The sequence below is a fragment of the Apodemus sylvaticus genome, chromosome X, assembly GCF_947179515.1.
Source record: "Apodemus sylvaticus chromosome X, mApoSyl1.1, whole genome shotgun sequence".
Lineage (NCBI taxonomy): Eukaryota > Metazoa > Chordata > Mammalia > Rodentia > Muridae > Apodemus > Apodemus sylvaticus.
Window position 1 is genome coordinate 95,958,377 of NC_067495.1, and position 24,586 is coordinate 95,982,962.

The 24,586-nt window shown below is 45.7% G+C and overlaps 1 protein-coding gene across 1 annotated transcript in view; it reads right to left on the reverse strand.

Annotated features, from left to right (window-relative positions):
- LOC127675143 (T-complex protein 11 X-linked protein 2-like) overlaps positions 1-16,178 on the reverse strand; it is a 30,744-nt gene extending 14,566 nt beyond the window's left edge. The window contains exon 1 of the mRNA XM_052171122.1: positions 16,049-16,178. Within this exon, the coding sequence (XP_052027082.1) occupies positions 16,049-16,178 (130 nt within the window). The remainder of the gene's footprint in view (positions 1-16,048) is intronic.
- Positions 16,179-24,586: the final 8,408 nt, after the last annotated feature.

Genomic DNA, 24,586 nt, shown 5'->3' on the forward strand with positions numbered 1-24,586 from the left:
AGTAACAGCCAGAGCCAGAGCCAGAGCCTGAGAACTAGAGTAACAGCCAGAGCCAGAGAGCCAGAGCCAGAGCCAGAGCCAGAGCCAGAGCCAGAGCCAGAACTAGAGTGAGCCAGAGCCAGAGCCAGAGCCAGAGCCAGAGCCAGAGCCAGAGCCAGAACTAGAGAGAGCCAGAGCCTGAGAGCTAGAGTAACAGCCAGAGACAGAGCCAGAGCCTGAGAGCTAGAGTAACAGCCAGAGCCAGAGAGCCAGAGCCAGAGCCAGAGCCAGAGCCAGAGCCAGAGCCAGAGCCAGAACTAGAGAGAGCCAGAGCCTGAGAGCTAGAGTAACAGCCAGAGCCAGAGCCAGAGCCAGAGCCAGAGCCAGAGCCAGAACTAGAGAGAGCCAGAGCCTGAGAGCTAGAGTAACAGCCAGAGCCAGAGCCAGAGCCAGAGCCAGAGCCAGAACTAGAGAGAGCCAGAGCCTGAGAGCTAGAGTAACAGCCAGAGCCAGAGAGCCAGAGCTAGAGCCAGAGCCAGAACTAGAGAGAGCCAGAGCCTGAGAGCTAGAGTAACAGCCAGAGCCAGAGCCTGAGCCAGAGCCAGAGCCAGAACTAGAGAGAGCCAGAGCCTGAGAGCTAGAGTAACAGCCAGAGCCAGAGCCAGAGCCACAGCCAGAGCCAGAGCCAGAACTAGAGAGAGCTAGAGCCTGAGAGCTAGAGTAACAGCCAAAGCCAGAGCCAGAGCCAGAACTAGAGAGAGCCAGAGCCTGAGAGCTAGATTAACAGCCAGAGCCAGAGCCAGAGCCACAGCCACAGCCAGAGCCAGAACTAGAGAGAGCCAGAGCCTGAGAGCTAGAGTAACAGCCAAAGCCAGAGCCAGAGCCAGAGCCAGAACTAGAGAGAGCCAGAGCCTGAGAGCTAGAGTAACAGCCAGAGCCAGAGCCAGAGCCAGAGCCAAAGCCAGAGCCAGAACTAGAGAGAGCTAGAGCCTGAGAGCTAGAGTAACAGCAAGAGCCAGAGAGCCAGAGCCAGATCCAGAGCCAGAACTAGAGAGAGCCAGAGCCTGAGCGCTAGAGTAACAGCCAGAGCCAGAGCCAGAGCCAGAACTAGAGAGAGCTAGAGCCTGAGAGCTAGAGTAACAGCCAGAGCCAGAGAGCCAGAGCCAGAGCCAGAACTAGAGAGAGCCAGAGCCTGAGAGCTAGAGTAACAGTCAGAGCCAGAGCCAGAGCCAGAGCCAGAGCCAGAACTAGAGAGAGCCAGAGCCTGAGAGCTAGAGTAACAGCCAGAGCCAGAGATCCAGAGCCAGAGCCAGAGCCAGAACTAGAGAGAGCCAGAGCCTGAGAGCTAGAGTAACAGTCAGAGCCAGAGCCAGAGCCAGAGCCAGAGCCAGAGCCAGAGCCAGAGCTAGAGCCAGAGCCAGAACTAGAGAGAGCCAGAGCCTGAGAGCTAGAGTAACAGCCAGAGCCAGAGCCAGAGCCAGAGCCAGAACTAGAGAGAGCTAGAGCCTGAGAGCTAGAGTAACAGCCAGAGCCAGAGAGCCAGAGCCAGAGCCAGAACTAGAGAGAGCCAGAGCCTGAGAGCTAGAGTAACAGTCAGAGCCAGAGCCAGAGCCAGAGCCAGAGCCAGAGCCAGAGCCAGAGCCAGAGCCAGAGCCAGAGCCAGAACTAGAGAGAGCTAGAGCCTGAGAGCTAGAGTAACAGCCAGAGCCAGAGCCAGAGCCAGAGCCAGAGCCAGAACTAGAGAGAGCCAGAGCCTGAGAGCTAGAGTAACAGCCAGAGCCAGAGAGCCAGAGCCAGAGCCAGAGCCAGAGCCAGAGCCAGAACTAGAGAGAGCCAGAGCCTGAGAGCTAGAGTAACAGCCAGAGCCAGAACTAGAGAGAGCCAGAGCCTGAGAGCTAGAGTAACAGCCAGAGCCAGAGAGCCAGAGCCAGAGCCAGAGCCAGAACTAGAGAGAGCCAGAGCCTGAGAGCTAGAGTAACAGTCAGAGCCAGAGCCAGAGCCAGAGCCAGAACTAGAGAGAGCCAGAGCCTGAGAGCTAGAGTAACAGCCAGAGCCAGAGCCAGAACTAGAGAGAGCTAGAGCCTGAGAGCTAGAGTAACAGCCAGAGCCAGAGAGCCAGAGCCAGAGCTAGAACTAGAGAGAGCCAGAGCCTGAGAGCTAGAGTAACAGTCAGAGCCAGAGCCAGAGCCAGAGCCAGAACTAGAGAGAGCCAGAGCCTGAGAGCTAGAGTAACAGCCAGAGCCAGAGCCAGAGCCAGAGCCAGAGCCAGAGCCAGAGCCAGAACTAGAGAGAGCTAGAGCCTGAGAGCTAGAGTAACAGCCAGAGCCAGAGAGCCAGAGCCAGAGCCAGAGCCAGAACTAGAGAGAGCCAGAGCCTGAGAGCTAAGAGTAACAGCCACAGCCAGAGCCAGAGCCAGAGCCAGAGCCAGAGCCAGAGCCAGAACTAGAGAGAGCCAGAGCCTGAGAGCTAGAGTAACAGCCAGAGCCAGAGCCAGAGCCAGAGCCAGAGCCAGAGCCTGAGAGCTAGAGTAACAGCCAGAGCCAGAGCCAGGGCCAGAACTAGAGAGAGCCAGAGCCTGAGAGCTAGAGTAACAGCCAGAGCCAGAGCCAGAGCCAGAGCCAGAGCCAGATCCAGAGCCAGAGCCAGAACTAGAGAGAGCCAGAGCCTGAGACCTAGAGTAACAGCCAGAGCCAGAGCCAGAGCCTGAGAGCTAGAGTAACAGCCAGAGCCAGAGAGCTAGAGCCAGAGCCAGAGCCAGAGCCAGAGCCAGAGCCAGAGCCAGAGCCAGAGCCAGAACTAGAGAGAGCCAGAGCCTGAGAGCTAGAGTAACAGCCAGAGCCAGAGTCAGAGGGCCAGGGACCCAGATTCAGAGAGCTACAGCAAGAACCTGACAGCCAGTGCCATAGGTAGAGCCAGGCCCAGAGCCATGACCAGACAGAGACCAAGAGCCAGATCTAGAAACTAGACCCATATCTAGAGCCAGTGTCATACAACCAGAGCCAGAGAACCAGAGAGCTAGAGTCAGAGCCAGAGGCTGAAGCAGAGAGCCAGACCCAAACACAGATAGCCATAGCTGAAGCTACGGCCAGATTCAGAGCCAGAGAGCCAGAGTCAGAGCCATAGCATGAGAACCACAGTGAGGGCCAGAACCAGAGAGCCAGCAAGCCTGAAAGCTATAGTGAGAGACAAAGGCAGAGACCCAGAAATCCAGTGCCAGAGACAGAACCATAGACAGAGCCAGAAAGGCAGAGATCCCAAGACAGACAAAGCCAGAACCAGAGCCAGAGACAGAGCCAGAGACATAAGCTAGAGAGAAAGAGCCAGAGCCAGAGAGCCTGAACCAGAAAGCCAGAGTCAGAGAGACAGTGTCAGAAAGTCAGAGCCAGAACCAGATAGAGATGAGAGTCAAAGCAAAAGCAATAGCCAGAATGTCAGAGCCAGAGGCAGAGGCAGAGACAGAGGCAGAGCTAGAAGTCGAGGATCAGAGGAACACAAGGCCAGAGGGCCACAGGGCCAGAACAAGAGACCCAAAGCCAGAGACAATTCAAGAACAGAGAACTGGAGTCAGAGGGCCACAGGGCCAGAATCACAGAATCAGAGGCAGAGCCAGAGCAAGAGAGGCAGTACCAGAGACAGAGACAGAGTCACAGACAACGCACAGAGACAGTCTGAGTCAACATCAGACCAGAGCCAAGACAGGAGGCATAGCAATAGCCAAGGCCAGAGGCAGAGTTAATGCCAGAGAGTATTACAAGACCCTGAAAGACAGAACAAGTGCCAGAATCAGAGCCAAATAAAAAGATCCTGAGCAGGACAAGAGCCAGAAAAAGAGAGGCAGTGAGCCAGTGACGTAGAGCCATACAACTTTGAGCCAGAGACAGAACCACAGGCTGATCGAGATATTCAGAGCCACAGCCAGAGACAGTAGCAGGGGGCCAGAGAGCCAGAGTAATAGACATAGAGCCAAAGCAAATGCCAGGGTCTGACAACCACACAGCCAGATTCACAGTGCTAGAGGCAGAGGGATGACAGGAAGGAAAAGCCATCAGCAGAGCTGAAACCACAAAGGGCTAGGGACAGAGCCAGGCTCAAGAGCCTCTGAGCCAAACAAAGAGCCAGAGCCAGAGTCAGAGTCAGAGACATAGAATCAGAGTCACAGTTAGTGCCAGAGAGTTAGAGACAGATCCAGAGAGCCAGAGACACAAACAGAATGAGAGAGGAGAGAGAGAGACAGAGACAGAGACAGAGACAGAGAGAGAAGAGGAAATACTTAGAGCCAGAGACATTATTGCCAAGAGTGCCAGATTCAGAGACCAAGGTAGGGCCAGAATAGAGCTAAAGAGTCAGTGAGGCACACCCAAGAACCACAGCAGGAGCTAGAGAAAGAGACAGAGACAGAGATATAAATGTATCTGGAGCCAGAGTCAAGATCAGAGACAGAAGGCCATAGTCACAGAGACAGAGCCAAGGTCAGAGACAGAGACAGAAAGCCACAGTAACAGAGTCAGAGTCAAGGCCAGAGACAAAGTCACAGATCAAGAGCCAAAACCCAAATCAGAGCTGTAGCTAGATCAAGAGAGCCTGAGCCAGAAAGACAGAGACAGAGACAAAAGCAGAGACAGAGACAAAGGCAGAGATAGAGAGGCAGAGAGATAATCAGAGACAGAGAAGACACACCGACAGAGAGACAAAGAGGCAGAAAAACAGAGAGATAGACAAAGAGGCAGAGAGACAAAGAGGCACAGATGCAGAAAGGCAGAGAGACAGAGAGGCAGAGAGACAGTCAGAGAAGCAGAGATAGAGAGACAGAGAGGCAGAGAGACAGAGAGACATGGAGGAAGAGACACCGATAGAGAGACAACGAGGCAAGAAAACAGAAAGATAGACAGAGACAGAGAGGCAGAGAGGCATAGTGACAGACAGGCAGAGAAACACACTCAGAGCCAGAGAGGCAGAGGGGCAGAAAGAGAGGCAGAGAGACAGAGAGACAGAGAGGCAGAGACATAGGAAGCAGAGAGTCAGACAGTGAGGCTGAGAGTCAGAGAGACAGACAGAGAAGCAGAGAGACAGAGGCAGAGAGACAGACAGAGAGACAGAAAGACAGAAAAGCAGAGAGGCAGAGAGACAGACAGTGGTAGAGAATCAGAGAGGCAGAGATGTAGAGAGAATGAGAGGCAGAAAGACCGAGCGGCCAAGAAAAAGAGATACAGAGAGACAGAGAGGTAGAGATGAATGCAGAGAGATAGACAGAGAGGCAGAGAGGTAGAGTGGTGGAGATGCAGAGAGGCTGAGAGACTGACAGAGAGGCAGAGAGACAGACAGAGAGGCAGAGAGGTAGAGAGACAGAGAGACAGAGAAGCAGAGAGACAGACAGGAAGTGAGAGAGACAGAGAGACAAAGAGACAGAAAGGCAGAGAGGTAGAGAGGCAGAAATACACAGAGGCAGAGAGACAGACAGAGAGGCAGAGAGGTCGAAAGGCAGAGGGGCAGAGAGAGAAGCAGAAAGGCAGAGGCAGAGACAGAGAGACAGAGAGGCAGAGAGGCAAAGAGGCAGAGGGACAGAGAGAGAGTCAGAGAGACAGACAGAGAGACAGAGAAGCCGAAAGGCAGAGGGGCAGAGAGAGAATCAGAGAGGCAGAGACAGAGAGACAGAGAGACAGAGTGTCAGAGAGAAAAATAGAGAGGTAGAGAGACAGAGACCTCAGCAGAGACACAGAGAGACAGAGTGGCAGAGAGACAGAGAGAGAGGCAGAGAGATAGAGTGAGCGGTAGAGAGGCAGAGGAGAAGAGAGGCAGAGTGATACAGAGGGGCAGAGAGGCAGAAAGGTAGAAAGACAGAGACAGAGAGGCAGAGAGGCAGGGAGACAGATCAACAGAGAGGCAGAGAGGCAGAGAAGCAGAGACAGAGACACAGTGTCAGAGAATCAGAGATGCAGAGACAAAGAATACAGAGAGACAGAGTGGCAGAGAAGCAGAGAGATAGAGAGGCAGAGTGGCAGAGGGTCAGAGAGAGACAGAGATGCAGAGAAGCAGAGAGACAGACAGAGAACAGAGAGGCAGAGAGGGAGAGAGACTGAAAAGCAGAAAGGAAGGGAGACAGAGAGACAGAGAGGCAGAGAACCAGAGACGTGAAGAGGCAGAGAGAGTCAGAGGCAGAGAGGCAGACAGGCAGACAGAGAGGCAGAAAGACAGAAGGAGATGCAGAGATGTAGAAAGACATACAGAGAGGCAGAGAGACAAACAGAGATACAGAGTGGCAGAGAGACATAGCAGCAGAGATATAGAGAGACAGAGACAGAGATACAGAGAGGCTGAGATACAAAGAGACAGACAGGCAGAGAGGCAGAGACACAGACACAGAAAGGCAGTGAGGCACAGAGCCTGACAGAAAGACAGACAGACAGACAGAGGCCGAGAGGCAGAGAGGCAGAGAGGCAAAAAGACAGATACGGAGAAGCAGAGATACATACAGAGAGGCAGAGACACAGAGAGGCAGACAGGCAGAGAGGTTGAGAGGCAGAGAGGAAGAGAGAGAGGCAGAGAGACAGAGATACAGAGAGGCACAGACACAGAAAGGCAGCGAGGCACAGAGCCTGAGAGCCTGACAGACAGACAGACAGACAGACAGACAGAGGCCGAGAGACAGACAGAGAGGCAACGAGGCAGAAAAACAGAGATGCAGAAAAGCAGAGATACATACAGAGAGGCTGAGACACAGAGGCAGACAGGCAGAGAGGCTGTGAGGCAGAGAGGAAGAGAGACAGAGAGAGGCAGAGATGCAAAGAGAATGACAGAGAGACATAGAGGCAGAGAGACAGAGGGGCAGAGAGACAGAGAGGCAGATATGTAGAGAGGCAGAGAGACAGACAGCAAGGCATAGAAGCAGAGAGACAGGCATAGATCCAGAGAGGCAGAGAGACAGAGACAGAAAGGCATAGGGGAGGCAGACAGGCAGAGAGGCTGTGAGGCAGAGAGGAAGAGAGACAGAGAGAGGCAGAGATGCAAAGAGAATGACAGAGAGACATAGAGGCAGAGAGACAGAGGGGCAGAGAGACAGAGAGGCAGATATGTAGAGAGGCAGAGAGACAGACAGCAAGGCATAGAAGCAGAGAGACAGGCATAGATCCAGAGAGGCAGAGAGACAGAGACAGAAAGGCATAGGGGCAGAGAGACTGTAAAAGAGTGAGAGATGGAGAGTGACAGAGAGGCAGTAAGACAGACAGATAGGTTGAGATGCAGAGAGATAGAGTAAGAGAGCCAGAAAGACAGAGAACAGAGAAGCAGAGAAGTAGAGATAGAAATACAGAGAGGCAGAGAGACACAGAGAGGTAGAAAAGTGGAGAGACAGAGAGGCACCGAGACAGTCAGGCAGAGAGGAAGAAAGGCAGAGAGACAGAGAGACAGAAAGGCAGAAAGACCCACTTAGAAACAGAGAGACAAATAGGCAGAGAAACAGAGATAAACAGGGAGGCAGGGAGACAGTAAGAGAAGCAAAGAGACAGACAGAGAGGCAGAGTGACAGAGAAACAGACAGGCAGAGAGACAGAGAGGCAGGCATATAGAGAGGCAGAGATTTAGAGGCAGAGAGGTAGAGAAACATACAGAGAGGCAAAGAGGCAGAGAGACAGACAGAGAGAGAGGCAGAGATACAGACAGACAGACAGACAGACAGACAGACAGACAGAGAGGCAGAGATACACACACAGAGAGAGAGGCACAGACACAGAAAGGTAGAGAGGCAGAGAGCCTGAGAGACAGAGAAGCAGAGAGACTGACAAACAGAAGCAGAGAGACAGACAGAGAGAGGCAGAGATACAGACACAGAGAAAGAGGGGGGCAGAGAGGAACAAACACAGAAAGGCAGAGAGGCAGAGAGCCTGAGAGACAGAGAAGCAGAGAGACTGACAAACAGAAGCAGAGAGACAGACAGACAGAGAGGCAGAGATACAGAGAGAGAGAGAGAGGCAGAGAGGCACAGACACAGAAAGGCAGAGAGGCAGAGAGCCTGAGAGACAGAGAAGCAGAGAGACTGACAAACAGAAGCAGAGAGACAGACAGACAGAGAGGCAGAGATACAGAGAGAGAGAGAGAGGCAGAGAGGCACAGACACAGAAAGGCAGAGAGGCAGAGAGCCTGAGAGACAGAGAAGCAGAGAGACTGACAAACAGAAGCAGAGAGACAGACAGACAGAGAGGCAGAGATACAGAGATAGAGAGAGGCAGAGAGGAACAAACACAGAAAGGCAGAGAGGCAGAGAGCCTGAGAGACAGAGAAGCAGAGAGACTGACAAACAGAAGCAGAGAGACAGACAGACAGAGAGGCAGAGATACAGAGAGAGAGAGAGAGGCAGAGAGGCACAGACACAGAAAGGCAGAGAGGCAGAGAGCCTGAGAGACAGAGAAGCAGAGAGACTGACAAACAGAAGCAGAGAGACAGACAGACAGAGAGGCAGAGATACAGAGATAGAGAGAGGCAGAGAGGCACAGACACAGAAAGGCAGAGAGGCAGAGAGCCTGAGAGACAGAGAAGCAGAGAGACTGACAAACAGAAGCAGAGAGACAGACAGACAGAGAGGCAGAGATACAGAGAGAGAGAGAGAGAGAGAGAGAGAGAGAGAGAGAGAGAGAGAGAGAGAGAGAGAAAGAGGCAGAGAGGCACAGACACAGAAAGGCAGAGAGGCAGAGAGCCTGAGAGACAGAGAAGCAGAGAGACTGACAAACAGAAGCAGAGAGACAGACAGACAGAGAGGCAGAGATACAGAGAGAGAGAGAGAGAGAGAGAGAGAGAGAGAGAGAGAGAGAGGCAGAGAGGCACAGACACAGAAAGGCAGAGAGCCTGAGAGACAGAGAAGCAGAGAGACTGACAAACAGAAGCAGAGAGACAGACAGACAGAGAGGCAGAGATACAGAGATAGAGAGAGAGGCAGAGAGGCACAGACACAGAAAGGCAGAGAGGTAGAGAGCCTGAGAGACAGAGAAGCAGAGAGACTGACAAACAGAAGCAGAGAGACAGACAGACAGAGAGGCAGAGATACAGAGATAGAGAGAGGCAGAGAGGCACAGACACAGAAAGGCAGAGAGGCAGAGAGCCTGAGAGACAGAGAAGCAGAGAGACTGACAAACAGAAGCAGAGAGACAGACAGAGAGGCAGAGATACAGAGAGAGAGAGAGAGAGAGAGAGAGAGAGAGAGAGAGAGAGAGGCAGAGAGGCACAGACACAGAAAGGCAGAGAGCCTGAGAGACAGAGAAGCAGAGAGACTGACAAACAGAAGCAGAGAGACAGACAGACAGAGAGGCAGAGATACAGAGATAGAGAGAGAGGCAGAGAGGCACAGACACAGAAAGGCAGAGAGGCAGAGAGCCTGAGAGACAGAGAAGCAGAGAGACTGACAAACAAAAGCAGAGAGAGACAGACAGAGAGGCAGAGATACAGAGATAGAGAGAGGCAGAGAGGCACAGACAGAGAAAGGCAGAGAGGCAGAGAGCCTGAGAGACAGAGAAGCAGAGAGACTGACAAACAGAAGCAGAGAGACAGACAGACAGAGAGGCAGAGATACAGAGATAGAGAGAGAGGCAGAGAGGCACAGACACAGAAAGGCAGAGAGGCAGAGAGCCTGAGAGACAGAGAAGCAGAGAGACTGACAAACAGAAGCAGAGAGATAGACAGACAGAGAGGCAGAGATACAGAGATAGAGGCAGAGAGGCACAGACACAGAAAGGCAGAGAGGCAGAGAGCCTGAGAGACAGAGAAGCAGAGAGACTGACAAACAGAAGCAGAGAGACAGACAGAGAGGCAGAGATACAGAGAGAGAGAGAGAGAGAGAGAGAGAGAGAGAGAGAGAGAGAGAGAGAGAGAGAGAGAGGCAGAGAGTCACAGACACAGACACAGAAAGGCAGAGAGGCAGAGAGCCTGAGAGACAGAGAAGCAGAGAGACTGACAAACAAAAGCAGAGAGAGACAGACAGAGAGGCAGAGATACAGAGATAGAGAGAGGCAGAGAGGCACAGACAGAGAAAGGCAGAGAGGCAGAGAGCCTGAGAGACAGAGAAGCAGAGAGACTGACAAACAGAAGCAGAGAGACAGACAGACAGAGAGGCAGAGATACAGAGATAGAGAGAGAGGCAGAGAGGCACAGACACAGAAAGGCAGAGAGGCAGAGAGCCTGAGAGACAGAGAAGCAGAGAGACTGACAAACAGAAGCAGAGAGATAGACAGACAGAGAGGCAGAGATACAGAGATAGAGGCAGAGAGGCACAGACACAGAAAGGCAGAGAGGCAGAGAGCCTGAGAGACAGAGAAGCAGAGAGACTGACAAACAGAAGCAGAGAGACAGACAGAGAGGCAGAGATACAGAGAGAGAGAGAGAGAGAGAGAGAGAGAGAGAGAGAGAGAGAGAGAGGCAGAGATACAGAGATAGAGAGAGGCAGAGAGGCACAGACACAGAAAGGCAGAGAGCCTGAGAGACAGAGAAGCAGAGAGACTGACAAACAGAAGCAGAGAGACAGACAGACAGAGAGGCAGAGATACAGAGATAGAGAGAAGCAGAGAGGCACAGACACAGAAAGGCAGAGAGGCAGAGAGCCTGAGAGACAGAGAAGCAGAGAGACTGACAAACAGAAGCAGAGAGACAGACAGAGAGGCAGAGATACAGAGAGAGAGATACAGAGAGAGAGAGAGGCAGAGAGGCACAGACACAGAAAGGCAGAGAGCCTGAGAGACAGAGAAGCAGAGAGACTGACAAACAGAAGCAGAGAGACAGACAGACAGAGAGGCAGAGATACAGAGAGAGAGAGAGAGAGGCAGAGAGGCACAGACACAGAAAGGCAGAGAGGCAGAGAGCCTGAGAGACAGAGAAGCAGAGAGACTGACAAACAGAAGCAGAGAGACAGACAGAGAGGCAGAGATACAGAGAGAGAGATACAGAGAGAGAGAGAGGCAGAGAGGCACAGACACAGAAAGGCAGAGAGCCTGAGAGACAGAGAAGCAGAGAGACTGACAAACAGAAGCAGAGAGACAGACAGAGAGAGAGAGGCAGAGATACAGACACAGAGAGGGGGGCAGAGAGGAACAAACACAGAAAGGCAGAGAGGCAGAGAGCCTGAGAGACAGAGAAGCAGAGAGACTGACAAACAGAAGCAGAGAGACAGACAGAGAGGCAGAGATACAGAGAGAGAGAGAGAGAGAGAGAGAGAGAGAGAGAGAGAGAGAGAGAGAGAGAGAGAGAGGCAGAGAGTCACAGACACAGACACAGAAAGGCAGAGAGGCAGAGAGCCTGAGAGACAGAGAAGCAGAGAGACTGACAAACAGAAGCAGAGAGACAGACAGAGAGGCAAAGATACAGACAGAGAGATGCAGAGAAGCAGAGACACATACAGAGAGGCAGAAACACAGAGAGGCACAGTGGCAGAGAGACAGAGAGGCAGAGAGACAGAGGCAGAGTGACAAAGAGGCAGAGAGACGGGGAAGAGAGAAAGGGTGGGCAGATACAGAGGGGCAGAGGCAGAGAGACAGAGATGCAGAGAGACTGACAGAGAGGCAGAGAAGAAGACAGGCAGAGTGGCAGAGGCAGAGAGTCAGAGAGATAGAGAGTCAGAGAGACAGATGCAGAGAGGGAGAGTAGCAGAGAGGCAGACACTGAGAGGCAGAGAGGCACAGAGTCAGTGAAGCAGAAAAGACATGCAGAGAGGCAGAGAGACAGAGATGCAGAGAGACAGAAAGACAGAGGGGCAGAGAGACAGACAGAGAGGCAGAGAGGCAGAGAGACAGAGATGCAGAGAGACAGAAAGACAGAGGGGCAGAGAGACAGACGGAGAGGCAGAGATGCAGAGAGGCAGAGAGACAGAGATGCAGAGAGACAGAAAGACAGAGGGGCAGAGAGACAGACAGAGAGGCAGAGATGCAGAGAGGCAGACACAGAGAGACAGAGGCAGAGAGACTGAGAGGCAGAGAGACAGAGGGGCAAAGAGACAAACAGAGAGGCAGAGATAATGGCAGAGAGGCAGAGAAACAGAGGCAGAGAGACAGAGAGGCAGAGAAAAAGAGATGCACAGAAGCAGAGAAACAGAGAGGCAGAGATGCCAAGAGACAGACAGAGAGACAGAGGCGGAGAGACAGACAGGCAGAGGCAGAGAAGCTGACAGAGTGACAGAGAGGCAGAGAGATAGTAAGAGAGGCAGAGTAGCAGAGAGACAGACAGAAAGGCAGAGAGGCAGAGGGACGGTAAGAGAGCCAGAGAGGCAGAGAAACAGAGAGGCAGAGAGACAAAGAGAAAGAGAGGCAGTGAGGCAGAGAGGCAGAGAGACAGACAGCTGTAGAGAAGCAGAAAGACACAGAAAGGAAGAGACACAGAGGCAGACAAGCAGAGAGGCTACTAGGCAGAGAGGAAGAGAGACAGAGAGACAGAGAGAGACAGAGAGGCAGAGAGGAAGACAGGCAGAGACATAGAGAGGCAGAGAGACAGAGAGAAAGGGAGGCAGAGAGACAGATAGTCAGGGAGAGAGGCAGAGAGGCAGTGGGACAGACAGGGAGATAGAGAGACAGAAAAACACAGAGGTGCGGAGGCAGAAAGACAACGAGGCAGAGAGTCAGAGAGGCAAAGGGACAGAGAAGCAGATAGGCAGAGAGAAAGGGAAGCAGAGAGACAGATAGTCAGAGAAACAGAGAGGCAGGGAGACAGGGAGACAAACAGAAAAACACAGAGGTGCGGAGGCAGAGAGACAGTGAGGCAGAGAAGCAGAGAGGCAAAGGGACAGAGAGGCAGAGAGGCAGAGAAACAGAGGGAGAGAGGCAGAGCGGCAAAGAGGCAGAGAGAGAGACAGAGAGGCACAGGTAGAGAGACAGACAGAGACATAGAAAGGCATAGAGACAGGCAGAGAGAGAGACAGACAGAGGGGCAGAGAGACAGAAAGTCAGAAAGCCCAAGATATACAGACAGACAGATGGACAGACAGACGGATGGACAGACAGGCAAGCAGGCATGCAGACAGAAAGAAAGATCCATATACAGAGCCAGAGCTAGAGAGCCAGAGCTAGAGTTAAACTCAGAGAATCATAGTTAAAGTCAGTGTCAGAGTCAGAGTCTGAGAACCAGAGCCTGAGCCTGAGTTAGGCCCAGAGATCCAGAGCGGGGGGTTGGGGGGGAGGACGAGACTTTGGAAACCTGAAATCCACCCCCAGAAACACATCTACTCCAAGGCGTACATTCAATGGCCCTATGGAGTCATTCTCGTTCAAAACTCTACAATAATGTTACCAGCAGTGGGCACAATCTGTCATGGAAAGTGGATGGTGATTAATGGGCTCCTATCCTCTACTGCTGAACTATTTGGCTGATAGAATCTGTGAAAGGGAGAGTCACTCTCTTCAGTTTTCTACACTGCTGAGCCAGTCAGACTCTAATAGATAGTCCCAAACCTATGGTTATACAGATGGCCCTGGTTAAATTTGATGGGTCACAAAATAAATCAAATAGGTATGAGAAAAATACTTGTAGGGAAGTGGGAAAGTAGACAGGTACCAAGGAGATGAGAACAGTATTGGTATGAGAGTGGTCACTATGAATTACATATATGTGTGAAATATTCAAAGAGTAAGTTTAATAATAACAGATAATTTGTTAATTAATAGTTCTAATATGGAAAACTGAGAAACAAAATTGAAATAGGTCTTTATGTATTATCAGAATATACTGAAACAGACCTAACAGAAATGACACAAATACTTGGAGACTGAAAAGTACTTTTACTAAATAGTAGGTCACTGAAGAAATCAGAGGAATTTTATTTTATTCTTATTTTACTTTTGACGAGTAATTTCAGAATAGTATGCAACTCATTGTGATCATATTTGTCCCCTATTACCTTTTACCTCTCCCAATCCTGCTGATCCCTCTTTCCTTCCCCATGAGCATCCCAGTATATCACACTGATGCTAACATAGTCTCCTCCCAGTTGTTCCTTCTATACAGGCTTCCTAACTTCCCACTATGCCTTTGGAGACCTTAGGCCTCTGTGCTCTGCCAGGCAGGTCCCACTAACGGCTCTTGCAGAGGCTAACCAACTGGAAGCCTCATCCTTTTCTAGCTAATATTAGTAGTGCCAGAATATGTTATACAAAGAGAGAAAAGAAAGTGACTGGTAGTCATCCCTGCTGAGAAGGTCTGTAATATAATAACAGTTTTAGCTATCTTTCTATTGCTGTGCTAAAAAAAAAATGCCATGACAAAGCAACTTAAGGGATAAAGGGCTTATTTTGGCATAGAGTTTAGAGGGATATTATCAATCATGGTTAGAAAAACATAGCAGCAGGCAATAATGGTAGGGTGGTGAGAACAAGAGGCTGGCTTATCATATTGCATCTATACTCAGGAGTCAGAGTGAAGAGAAAATGAGGCCATACTATACCTCAATGCCTTCTCCCTAGTAAATCACCTCCCTAAGCCTCATACTAACGGTGACACAAACTTCACAAATGTCCCAACAGCTGGGGGCCACGTATTCAAATATGAGAACCTATAGTAGATATTATGCACTTAAATCACAATAAACACTTACCTGACAGGCAGGATACTTGCAGCAGTGCAACAGTAATGGGATTACTGTTATGAGACAAATCAACTGCTTTGTGACTGGAATTGGGCCTGTTCCATAGGACAAAATCCATGCCTGCGATTATAAACCTGGTCCAAAGCTCACAGCTAGGGAAGACACAGGCCCAATGGAAAATGTATATTTTGCTAAATGGATGCTGTCATGGTGTCTTCTAAGTATTTGTGCTTATACGGAAACATAAGTGCTACTCTAACCCTTTGTTGAGAAGTTTATTTCTGCAGTTATAACTGCATTGAATGGCAGTTAATTCAGACTCAGCTGCACAAAAGACCAAAAATGACTGTTGAGTGGTCAGCATTAAATAGAACATCTTTATTACCCCCTCCAAAGTCCAGACAAAAGGATGTGGAAAAACTTAAGACCCAGAGATGGAGGAGCTGTACTGTGAAAAGCTACTGTCTTCTGAATACGGTATGGCCATTGCAACCATAAACCCATAGTACTTACCTGCATAATATCCATACAAGCTCAGGTCCATCAACTCTCTATGGTAGATAGAGGAGGGGCTCATGAGGTTCCATTCCACTCTGAGCTTTGGGCAGTTAACTGCTGCTAGGGATGAGGTAGGTTTTTCCCACAGCTCTTAAGATTCACCCAAATGCCGGTAAATAACCCGTACCCATCCTCATCCAGGCAACTCCATTGAAATTTACTTAGTCACAAAAGTAAGTATGAAAGTCGAAGGGAGACCAGTTGGAAGAAATAGTTCAACAGGACAGGAAGGGGGACAAGAGAAAATAACAGGAAGTGAATTTTATTGAGGTACATTGTAGCCTTGAATGAAATTGTCCTGATTTTTTTTAAATGAAGCTTTTCTACATATCAGTACTGAATTTGGAGAGAAAGAACTCATGGAAGTAATTCTACCAAAATAGTCAGAAAAAAAATGCCTTAGAAGAAAGTTGCCTAAGTGTATATAAGATCTGTAAAATGAGTATTACCAAATCCTAAAAATACAAATCAGAGACACTAAAAGGTGGAAAGTCTTCTTTTGTTCATAGATCAACAGATGACTACAACAGAACTAAGGAGCTCTTGGTAACTGAGTGTGTAGCCACCCACACAACTAAGGGTGAAACTTTGTGGTGACCTCCCCAACTCATGCTGGGGGTTTGCCTGGTTTGGTCATGGGCAGATCTTGTGCATGCTGTCACTGTGAGTTCATAAAGGAAACTACCCTGTTGTGTCTGCCTTACATTCCCCATGTCCTTGACTAATTCAGACACTAATAAGGCTTCAAACACAGATTATTATACCTTGTCTCCAAAATTTAACTTCAATTTCACTTACCAGTCAAGGACCTAATCCCTGGATGCAAAGATAAAAGTAAAAAAGACAAAAGTGAATACAGAACAAAGCAATGAGAATTGACTCCTTGCAAAAGGCTTTCTCTATAGCCCTTAAAGGCACCTATGCCACAGTTTCCCCTTCAATAACCTATAACTGTCATTACTGACCGACCTGAAGGATGGACCTCTGCACTGGTCTTATCTTCGTGTTTCTTGCTTGATGTTTCTGGTTTTTGGACTTCATTTTCATTTTCAGACGGACTGGAGTCCTTTTTGGATACAGTTTTCTTACTCTTGGGCATGTTGGTGGTATCTGGAATGGAAAAGAAGAGAGAGAACTGTGTATAACATATGGACCTGCCTCAAGGACAGGGTGTGAGGAGCTCTTCAAAAGCTGTGGTGGGCCTTTGTGACTATGCTTGCTATTCCTTGTTGAGGGTAAAAGCGCTTCTAGGGCCTCTGAGAGAAAGGACCAGGGTCTTTAAACATATTAAGAATGACTTTGGACTAGTGGAATTTCCTTTACTAAAATAAAAGATAAATGTACGTATTAAGCAAGAAAAAGAGAAACCATGATCCACAAATAGACTCACCAGAAAGACTCACACATTTACTTTACCAGACAACCTAGGGAGAGGTTCTTCCCCTTGAATTTTTCAGATCCACCTAGAAATCTGGTATTCTAAACCTGGACAACAGCTGATCAAGTTTACATTCACACACCAAGTCCTTGGTTCCTTACCTCTTTCTGGTCCTGGGTGTTTGACTGCCTTTCCCCGTGATGGCTGCTCTTTCAACTGAAAGTCCCTGTGGCGCCCCGGTTGAGGAGTTCATGGAATATACCATAGCAACCAGGGAGAGGGGATATTATCAGGGAAGGCTTTGGCCAAACCATTGAAATTATGAGGCCTACATGGAGCACACCCCCCCACACATCATGCTATGTAAGAGAGTCCAAAATGAGTCACAAAGGATAGTAGACTTCCTGGGGAACAAGATGGGAGTTATTTTACACCCAGGGTACCCCAGAAAACATGGCCGACAGGCAAATGAGTTCACAATAGAGGTTAAAAGGCCAAAATTTCCTTAAAGCTTTAAAGCCTTCAGTGTGCTATACTTTTGAGATTAGAATTAATCTCTAGGTCTTGGCTTCATCTGAAATCAAGAAACAGTTCAAAGTTTCTACAGTTCAAAGTTTCTGGTCCCACTCCTCCAGACAAAAGCTTAAATCTTGCAGATAACTATTTAAGAAAGAAAAAGAACATATTCTTGTTTAGCTTCATGTTGTTCAAAAGTTTCTTTCTCACCAGGCAGTGATGGATCATGTCTTTAATCCCCGCACTGAGGAGGTAGAGACAGGTGGATCTCTGTGAGTTCGAGACCAGCCTGGTCTACAGAGTGAGTTCCAGGACAGCCAGGGATACACAAAGAAACCCTGTATCCAAAAAAAACAAAAACAAAAACAAAAACAAAAACAAAAAACAAAAAACAAAAAACAACAAAAAAATAGAAACAAAGTTTCTTTATATTTTCCATTAATGTTAATTAACCATGAAATACCAAGAAAGTTATAAAGTTATAGAGTAGTATTTGATTGGTATTTTTTTCTTTTGAGTAAAGGTATCCACAAAATGTAATAGGAGAAGGTGCTCCAGATCTTAGCAGGAACCCAGACCTTAGCACAACTGACTCCGTGATGGAATTACCATTCAGACCATAACACTCAGCAAACAGACAGCACCAACTGCCAAATGAAAACAAAGGCCTAACTCATCAAAGTTAATGTAGATCCAGGAAAGTTTCTAAATGTACTAACTTGCTTTTCTGCTTCTATAGTTCCACTTCTGGGAAACTGTTCTTGTTAATTGAAGTATGTCAACCCAGAATATATGTTTTGTGTTTAAAAGCTCACACTGAGAAAGGCTTGGGGCTACACTGTGATCCTGAATAACCAGTGTAGTCTCTGGAAGGCTAATAAAGACTTTTTTTGGTTGAATCCTTGTCTGAATAGTTTTCTCTGTTGGATACGTCACATCAGAGGGATAGTTAAACTCACATTTTATAAACATAGAAACTAAAGGTCATTTAAATTTTATAGCCATAGAATGTATGTGGTAAAAGAACCAGACAATGGAGCAGAGAAAAGACATAGATTTTTGTTTGTGTTCTTCTAGCTGAATTATCAGCCCATTTTTCATTGCAATTCAAATTTAATACTAGCTCACCAACATGACCACTTAAACATAAAGACATCAATACACATGATGAAATGAACTATGAGGGAAGCTCAGGAGACCGTAACCCTACAGGAACAACTAAAGGATTCTGATGAAAGGAAGGGCAAATAGTCTTCACTAAGAAAGGGCATGCCAACTGGTGTTCCAATACAAAATGGTTAGCCTAGAAAATACATTATACAAGTATTATATATTCATACACATGTTTTATAGCCTGAGCATGGAATATATATATATATTCATATATATATATACATATTCATATATATATATACATATGCACATACATATACATATATATAAATAACTAATGAAAAATAAAAGTCATGAATTTGAAAGGAAGCCAAAGATTAGAAGGATGAAAGATAAGGGAGAAATGATGTAATTATAATACTCCCAAAATAAAAGAAATAATTTTTAAAAGACATATAGAACAAAAGGATGCTGCAGTACATGACTTAAGGCTCCTATTCTGGTTACTCCACTAGTTGATTGCAAGTGCAAACTTTGCCAGCTTCATTTTTTAGGTAAAAAAAAAGGTTTAGGAATATGTTTGCTCCATACAATACTAATCACTTACCTTCACTTAATTTCTTTTAAAAGGACTTTGTTTCTTGTTGTTTTATGTTTTATGTGGGTTTTTTAGCATGATGTACATACACCCAGATCTTCACTTAGTTTCTTAACATATTAACATATGTTTTTCATAAAATAAGACTATACATTTTTCAAATTCTTATCATAATCTTCCCTTGCTATCAATAATAACAGAATGTAGGTATATCTTCAACAAGTTAATCTTGAATATTATAAGATATTCAAGAACATCTTAGTTTGAGAAAAATTTACTCTATGTTCTTGGCATAATAATATGTGAGATAACTTGGCTAATAAAGTATCTCTTTAAATGGAGACTATAATGTGAGAGTAAACAGTAAATCTCCATTCATCCTCACCTGAGTAGAGAGATGGGGTAGAAAGAGTTGGAAAAAGGGAATGATCAAATATATTTTATTGACGAGATTCAAATGAGTTCACACTTTTTTTCTGTTTGGCTTCATTCTCAGAAAATATTCCCAAAATAGTACAAATTTGTTTTCTAACAAAATTGCATTGTTTAAACACTTTAGCCACTGATATCTGAAACTGCATTTAGAATTTTATTTCTAAACATTCTAATCAGTTAAACAGTCTCCTTGAGTGCATTTCAACATCAAATTCCTTTGGCAGGGATGATGTTGAAATAGATATGTTGCAATATGTAGATGTAAACATGAATCTGACTTGGCCCAGAAAAAATATCTTTACACTGGAATTAATATTCACTGTGGCTAGTTTTTAATGTCAACTTGATACCAGTTGAATCATTTGAGAAGAAGGAACCTCAACTGAGAAAATGTCCAAAGTAGATTGGTTTGTGTGCAAGTCTGTGAGGGCATTTCCTTAATTGATGATTGATGAGGGAATGTGCAGCTCCCTGTGTATAATGATCCATCTGGTATTTCTCAGGTGAAAATTCTTTGTTTAGCTCTGTACACCATTTTTAATAGGGTTAGTTGGTCTCTGGAGTGTAACTTCTTGAGTTCTTTGTATATACTGGGATATTAGCCCTTTGTCAGATGTAGGGTTGGTAAAGATCTTTTTCCAATTTGTTGATTGTTGTTTTGTACTATTGAGAATGTACTTTGCCTTACAGAAAATTTGTAATTTTATGAGGTCTCATTTCTCAATTCTTAATCTTAGAGCATAGGCTATTGGTGTTCTGTTCAGGGAATTTTCCCCTGTGCCTATGCGCTCAAGTGTCTTCCCGAGTTTCTTTTCTCTTAGTTTCAGTGTGTCCAGATTTATGTGGAGGTCCTTGATCCACTTGGACTTGAGCTTAGTACAAGGATATAAGAATGGATTGATTTGCATTATTTTGCATGCTAGCCGAAAGAAGAGCCAGCACCATTTGTTGAAAAGACTCTTTTTTCAACTGGATGGTTTTAGATCCTTTGTCAAAGATCAAGTGGCCATAAGTGTATGGGTTCATTTCTGGGTCTTCAATTCTATTCCATTGATCTACCTGCCTGTCACTGTACAGTCATGCAGTTTTTAACACTATTGCTCTGTAGTACTGCTTGAGGTCTGGGATACCGATTCCCCCAGAAGTTCTTTTACTGTTGAGAATAGTTTTAGCTATCCTGGGTTTTTTGTTATTCCAGATGAATTTGAGAATTGCTCTTTCTAACTCTATGAAGAATTGAGTTGGAATTTTGATGAGGATTGCATTAAATCTATAGATTACTTTTGGCAAGATGGCTATTTTTAATATATATTAATCCTGTCAATCCACAAGCCTGGGAGATCTTTCCATCTTCTGAGGTCTTTCTTCAGAGACTTGAAGTTCCTGTCATAAAGATCTTTCACTTGTTTGGTTAGAGTCACACCAAGATACTTTATATCATTTGTGACTATTGTGAAGGGTGTCATTTCTCTAATTTCTTTCTCTGCCTGTTAATTCTTTGAGTATAGGAAAGCTACTGATTTGTTTGAGTTAATTTTATATTCGGCCACTTTGCTGAAGTTGTTTATTAGCTGTAGGAGTATTCTGGTGAAGTTTTTTGGGTCACTTAAGTATGCTATCATATCATCTGCAAATAGTGATAATTTGGCTTCTTCCTTTCCAATTTGTATCCCTTTGACTGCCTTTTGTTGTCTAATTTCTCTGGCTAGTACCTCAAGTACTATATTGAAAAGATATGGAGAGAGAGGGCAGCCTTGTCTAGTCCCTGATTTTAGTGGGTTTGCTTCAAGATTCTCTCCATTTAGTTTGATGTTGGCTACTGGTTTGCTGTATATTGCTTTTACTATGTTTAGGTATGGGCCTTGAATTCCTGATACTTCCAAGACTTTTAGCATGAAAGGATGCTGAATTTTGTCTAATGCTTTTTCAGCATCTAATGAAATGACCATGTGGTTCTTTTTAATTTGAGTTTGTTTATCTAGTGGATTACATTGGTGGATTTCCATATATTAAACCATCCCTGCATCCCCGGGATGAAGCCTACTGTGGTGAATGATCATTTTGATATGTTCTTAGATTCAGCTGGCAAGAATTTTATTAAGTAATTTTGTGTAGATATTCATAAGAGAAATTGTCCTGAAGTTCTCTTACTTTTGGGGATCTTTGTGTGCTTTTGGTATCAGCATAATTGTGGCTTCATAGAAGGAGTTGGGTAGTGTTCCTTCTGTTTCTATTTTGTGGAATAGTTTGAAGAGTATTGGTGTCAGGTCTTCTTTGAAGGTCTGATAGAATTCTGCACTAAAACCGTCTAGTCCTGTGCTTTTTTGGTTGGGAGACTTTCAATGACTGCTTCTATTTCTCTAGGGGTTATAGGACTGTTTAGATTGTCTATTTGATCCTGATTTAATTTTGGTATCTGGTATCTGTCTAGGAAATTGTCCATTTCCTCCAGATTCTCCAGTTGTGTTGAGTACAGGCTTTTGTAGTATGATCTGATGACTTTTTAAATTTCCACTCTTTGTTGTTATATCTCCCCTTTCATTTCTGATTTTGTTAATTTGGATACTGTCTCTGTATCCTCTGGTTAGTCTGGATAGGGTTTATCTATCTTGTTGATGTTCTCAAAGAACCAGCTCCTGGTTGATTCTTTGTATGCTTCTTTTTGTTTCTACTTATTTGATTTCAGCCTTGAGTTTGATGATTTCCTGTCTTCTTCTCTTCTTGGGTGTATTAGCTTCTTTATGTTCCAGAGCTTTCAGATGTCCTGTTAAGCTGCTAGCATATGTTCTCTCCATTTTCTTTTTGGAGGCACTCAGGGCTATGAGTTTTCCTCTTAGCACTGCTTTCATTGTGTCCCATTAGTTTGGGTATGTTGAGGCTTCATTTTCATTAAATTTTAAAATGTCTTTGATTTCTTTCCTTATTTCTTGCTTGGCCAAAGTATCATTGGGCAGAGCATTGTTCAGCTTCCATGTGTATGTGGGCTTTCTGTTGTTTATGTTGCCATTGAAGATCACCCTTACTCCATAGTGATATGATAGAAAGCAAGGGATTAGTTAGATCATCTTATATCTGTTGAGGTCTGTTTTGTGACTCCTTATATGGTCAGTTTTGGAGAAGGTACCATGTAGTGTTTAGAAGAAGGTATATTCTTTTAATTTAGGATGAAATCTTCTATAGATATCTATTAAATCCATTTGGTCCAAAACTTCTGGTAGTTTCACTGTGTCTCTGTTTACTTTGTGTTTCCCTGAACTTTCCATTGAGGAGAGTGGGATGTTGAAGTCACCCACAATTATTGTGTGGGGTGTCATGTGTGCTTTAAGTTTTGGTAAAGTTTCCTTTATGAATGAGGGTACCCTTGTATTTGGAACATAGATGTTCAGAATTGAGAGTTCTTCCTGGTAGATTTTTCCTTTGATGAGTATAAAGTATCCTTCTGTGTCTTTTTGATGACTTTTGGTTGAATGTCCATTTTATTGGATATTAGAATGGCTACTTCAGCTTGTTTTCTGGGACCATTTTCTTGGAAAATTGTTTTCCAGCCTTTTACTCTGAAGTAGTGTTTGTCTTTGACACTAAGGTACATTTCCTGTATGCAACAAAATGCTGAATCCTGTTTAGGTATCCAGTCTGTTAGTCTTTTTATTGGGGAATTGAGTCCATTGATGTTAAGAGATATTAAGGAATAGTGTTGTTGCTTCCTTTTATTTTTGATGTTATTTTTATGTTTGAATGGTTATCTTCTTTTGGATTTGTTGAAAGAAAATTACTATCTTGCTTTTTCTAGGGTGTAGTTGCCCTCCTTATATTGGCGTTTTCCATCTGTTATCCCTTGTAGGGCTGGACTTGTGGAAACATATTGTGTAAATTTGGTTTTATCATGGAATATATTGGTTTCTCCATCTATGGTGATTGAGAGTTTTGCTGGGTATAGTAGTCTAGGCTGGCATTTGTGTTCTCGCAGGTGTCTTAGAGATCTGCCCAGGATCTTCTAGCTTTCATTGCTCTGGCGAGAAGTCTGTTGTAATTCTGATAGGTCTACCCTTATTTGTTACTTGGCCTTTTCCTCTTACTGCTTTTAATATTCTTTCTCTTAGTATATTTGGGGTTTTGATTATTATGTGATGGGAGGACTTTCTGTTCTGGTCCAGTCTGTTTGGAGTTCTATAAGCTTCTTGTATGTTTATGGGCATCTCCTTCTTTAGGTTAGGGAAGTTTTCTTTGATAATTTTGTTGAAGATATTTACTGGTCCTTTAAATTGTAAATCTTCCCTCTCTTCTGTATTTATAATCCTTAGGTTTGGTCTTCTCATTGTGTCCTGGATTTCCTGGATGTTTGGGGTTACAAGATTTTTGCATTTTGTGTTTTCTTTGACTGTTGAGTCAATGCTTTCTATGGTATCATCAGCACCTGAGATCCTGTCTTCTGTCTCTTGTATTCTGTTGTTGATGTTTGCGTCTATGACTACTGATTTCTTTCCAGGGTTTTCTAACTTTGTTGTCTCCCTTTGTGATTTCTTAGTTTTTTCTACTTCCATTTTTAGATCCTGGATGGTTTTGTTCAGTTCCTTCACTTGTTTGTTTGTGTTTTTCTGTAATTCTTTAAGGAATTTTTGTGTTTCCTCTTTATGGGCTTCTATTTGTTGACCCATGTTCTCCTGTATTTCTTTAAGCAATTTTTGTATTTCCTTTTTAAGGGCTTCTACCTGTTGACTCATGTTCTCCTGTTCTCCTGTACTTTTTAAGACCATACTTTAATGGTCTTAAAAATCCTCTATCAGCATCATGAAATGTGATTTTAAATCCAGATCTTGCTTTTCTAGTGTGTTGGGGTATCCAGGACTTGCTGTTATGGGAGAACTTGGTTCAGATGGTGCCATGTTGCCTTGGTTTCTGTTGGTAATGTTCTTTCATTTGCCTTTTGCTAGCTGGTTATCTCTGGTGTTAGCTGGTGTTGCTGTCTCTGACTATGGCTTATCTGTCATGCAAGCTTCTGTATCTGTGCTCCTGGAAGACATGTTCTCCTTGTGCACACTGGTTTGTAGGTACTCCTGCAAGACCTGCTCTCTTGTGGTTGTATTTGGCTATGTAGCTCTGTGGCCCAGATCAACTCAGGGTGTAGGCTGTAATTGGAAGACTCCATTCCCAGGCTGTTCCTAGGCTCTTATGTCCTCAGGATTTCTAGCTGTTTCCTCTGAGCAGCAGGAGTGGTCCTACCTGTGCTGCCCAGCCTCTCTGCACTCCTGAGTGGTTAAACTGCCTCCCTGCACCACTTTGGTATGGTATGCGGTGCCAGAGGATGGACCCAAGCTGGAGAACCTCCTGGTGTGAAACTCTGAGCAGCAAGCATGATTTTACCTGTGCAGGATGGTTTCTCCACACTCCTGGGTGGTTAAGCTGCTTCTTTGGGCCATTTAGGTATGGTGTGCTGTGCCAGAGGATGGACCCAAGCCAGAGATTGAAA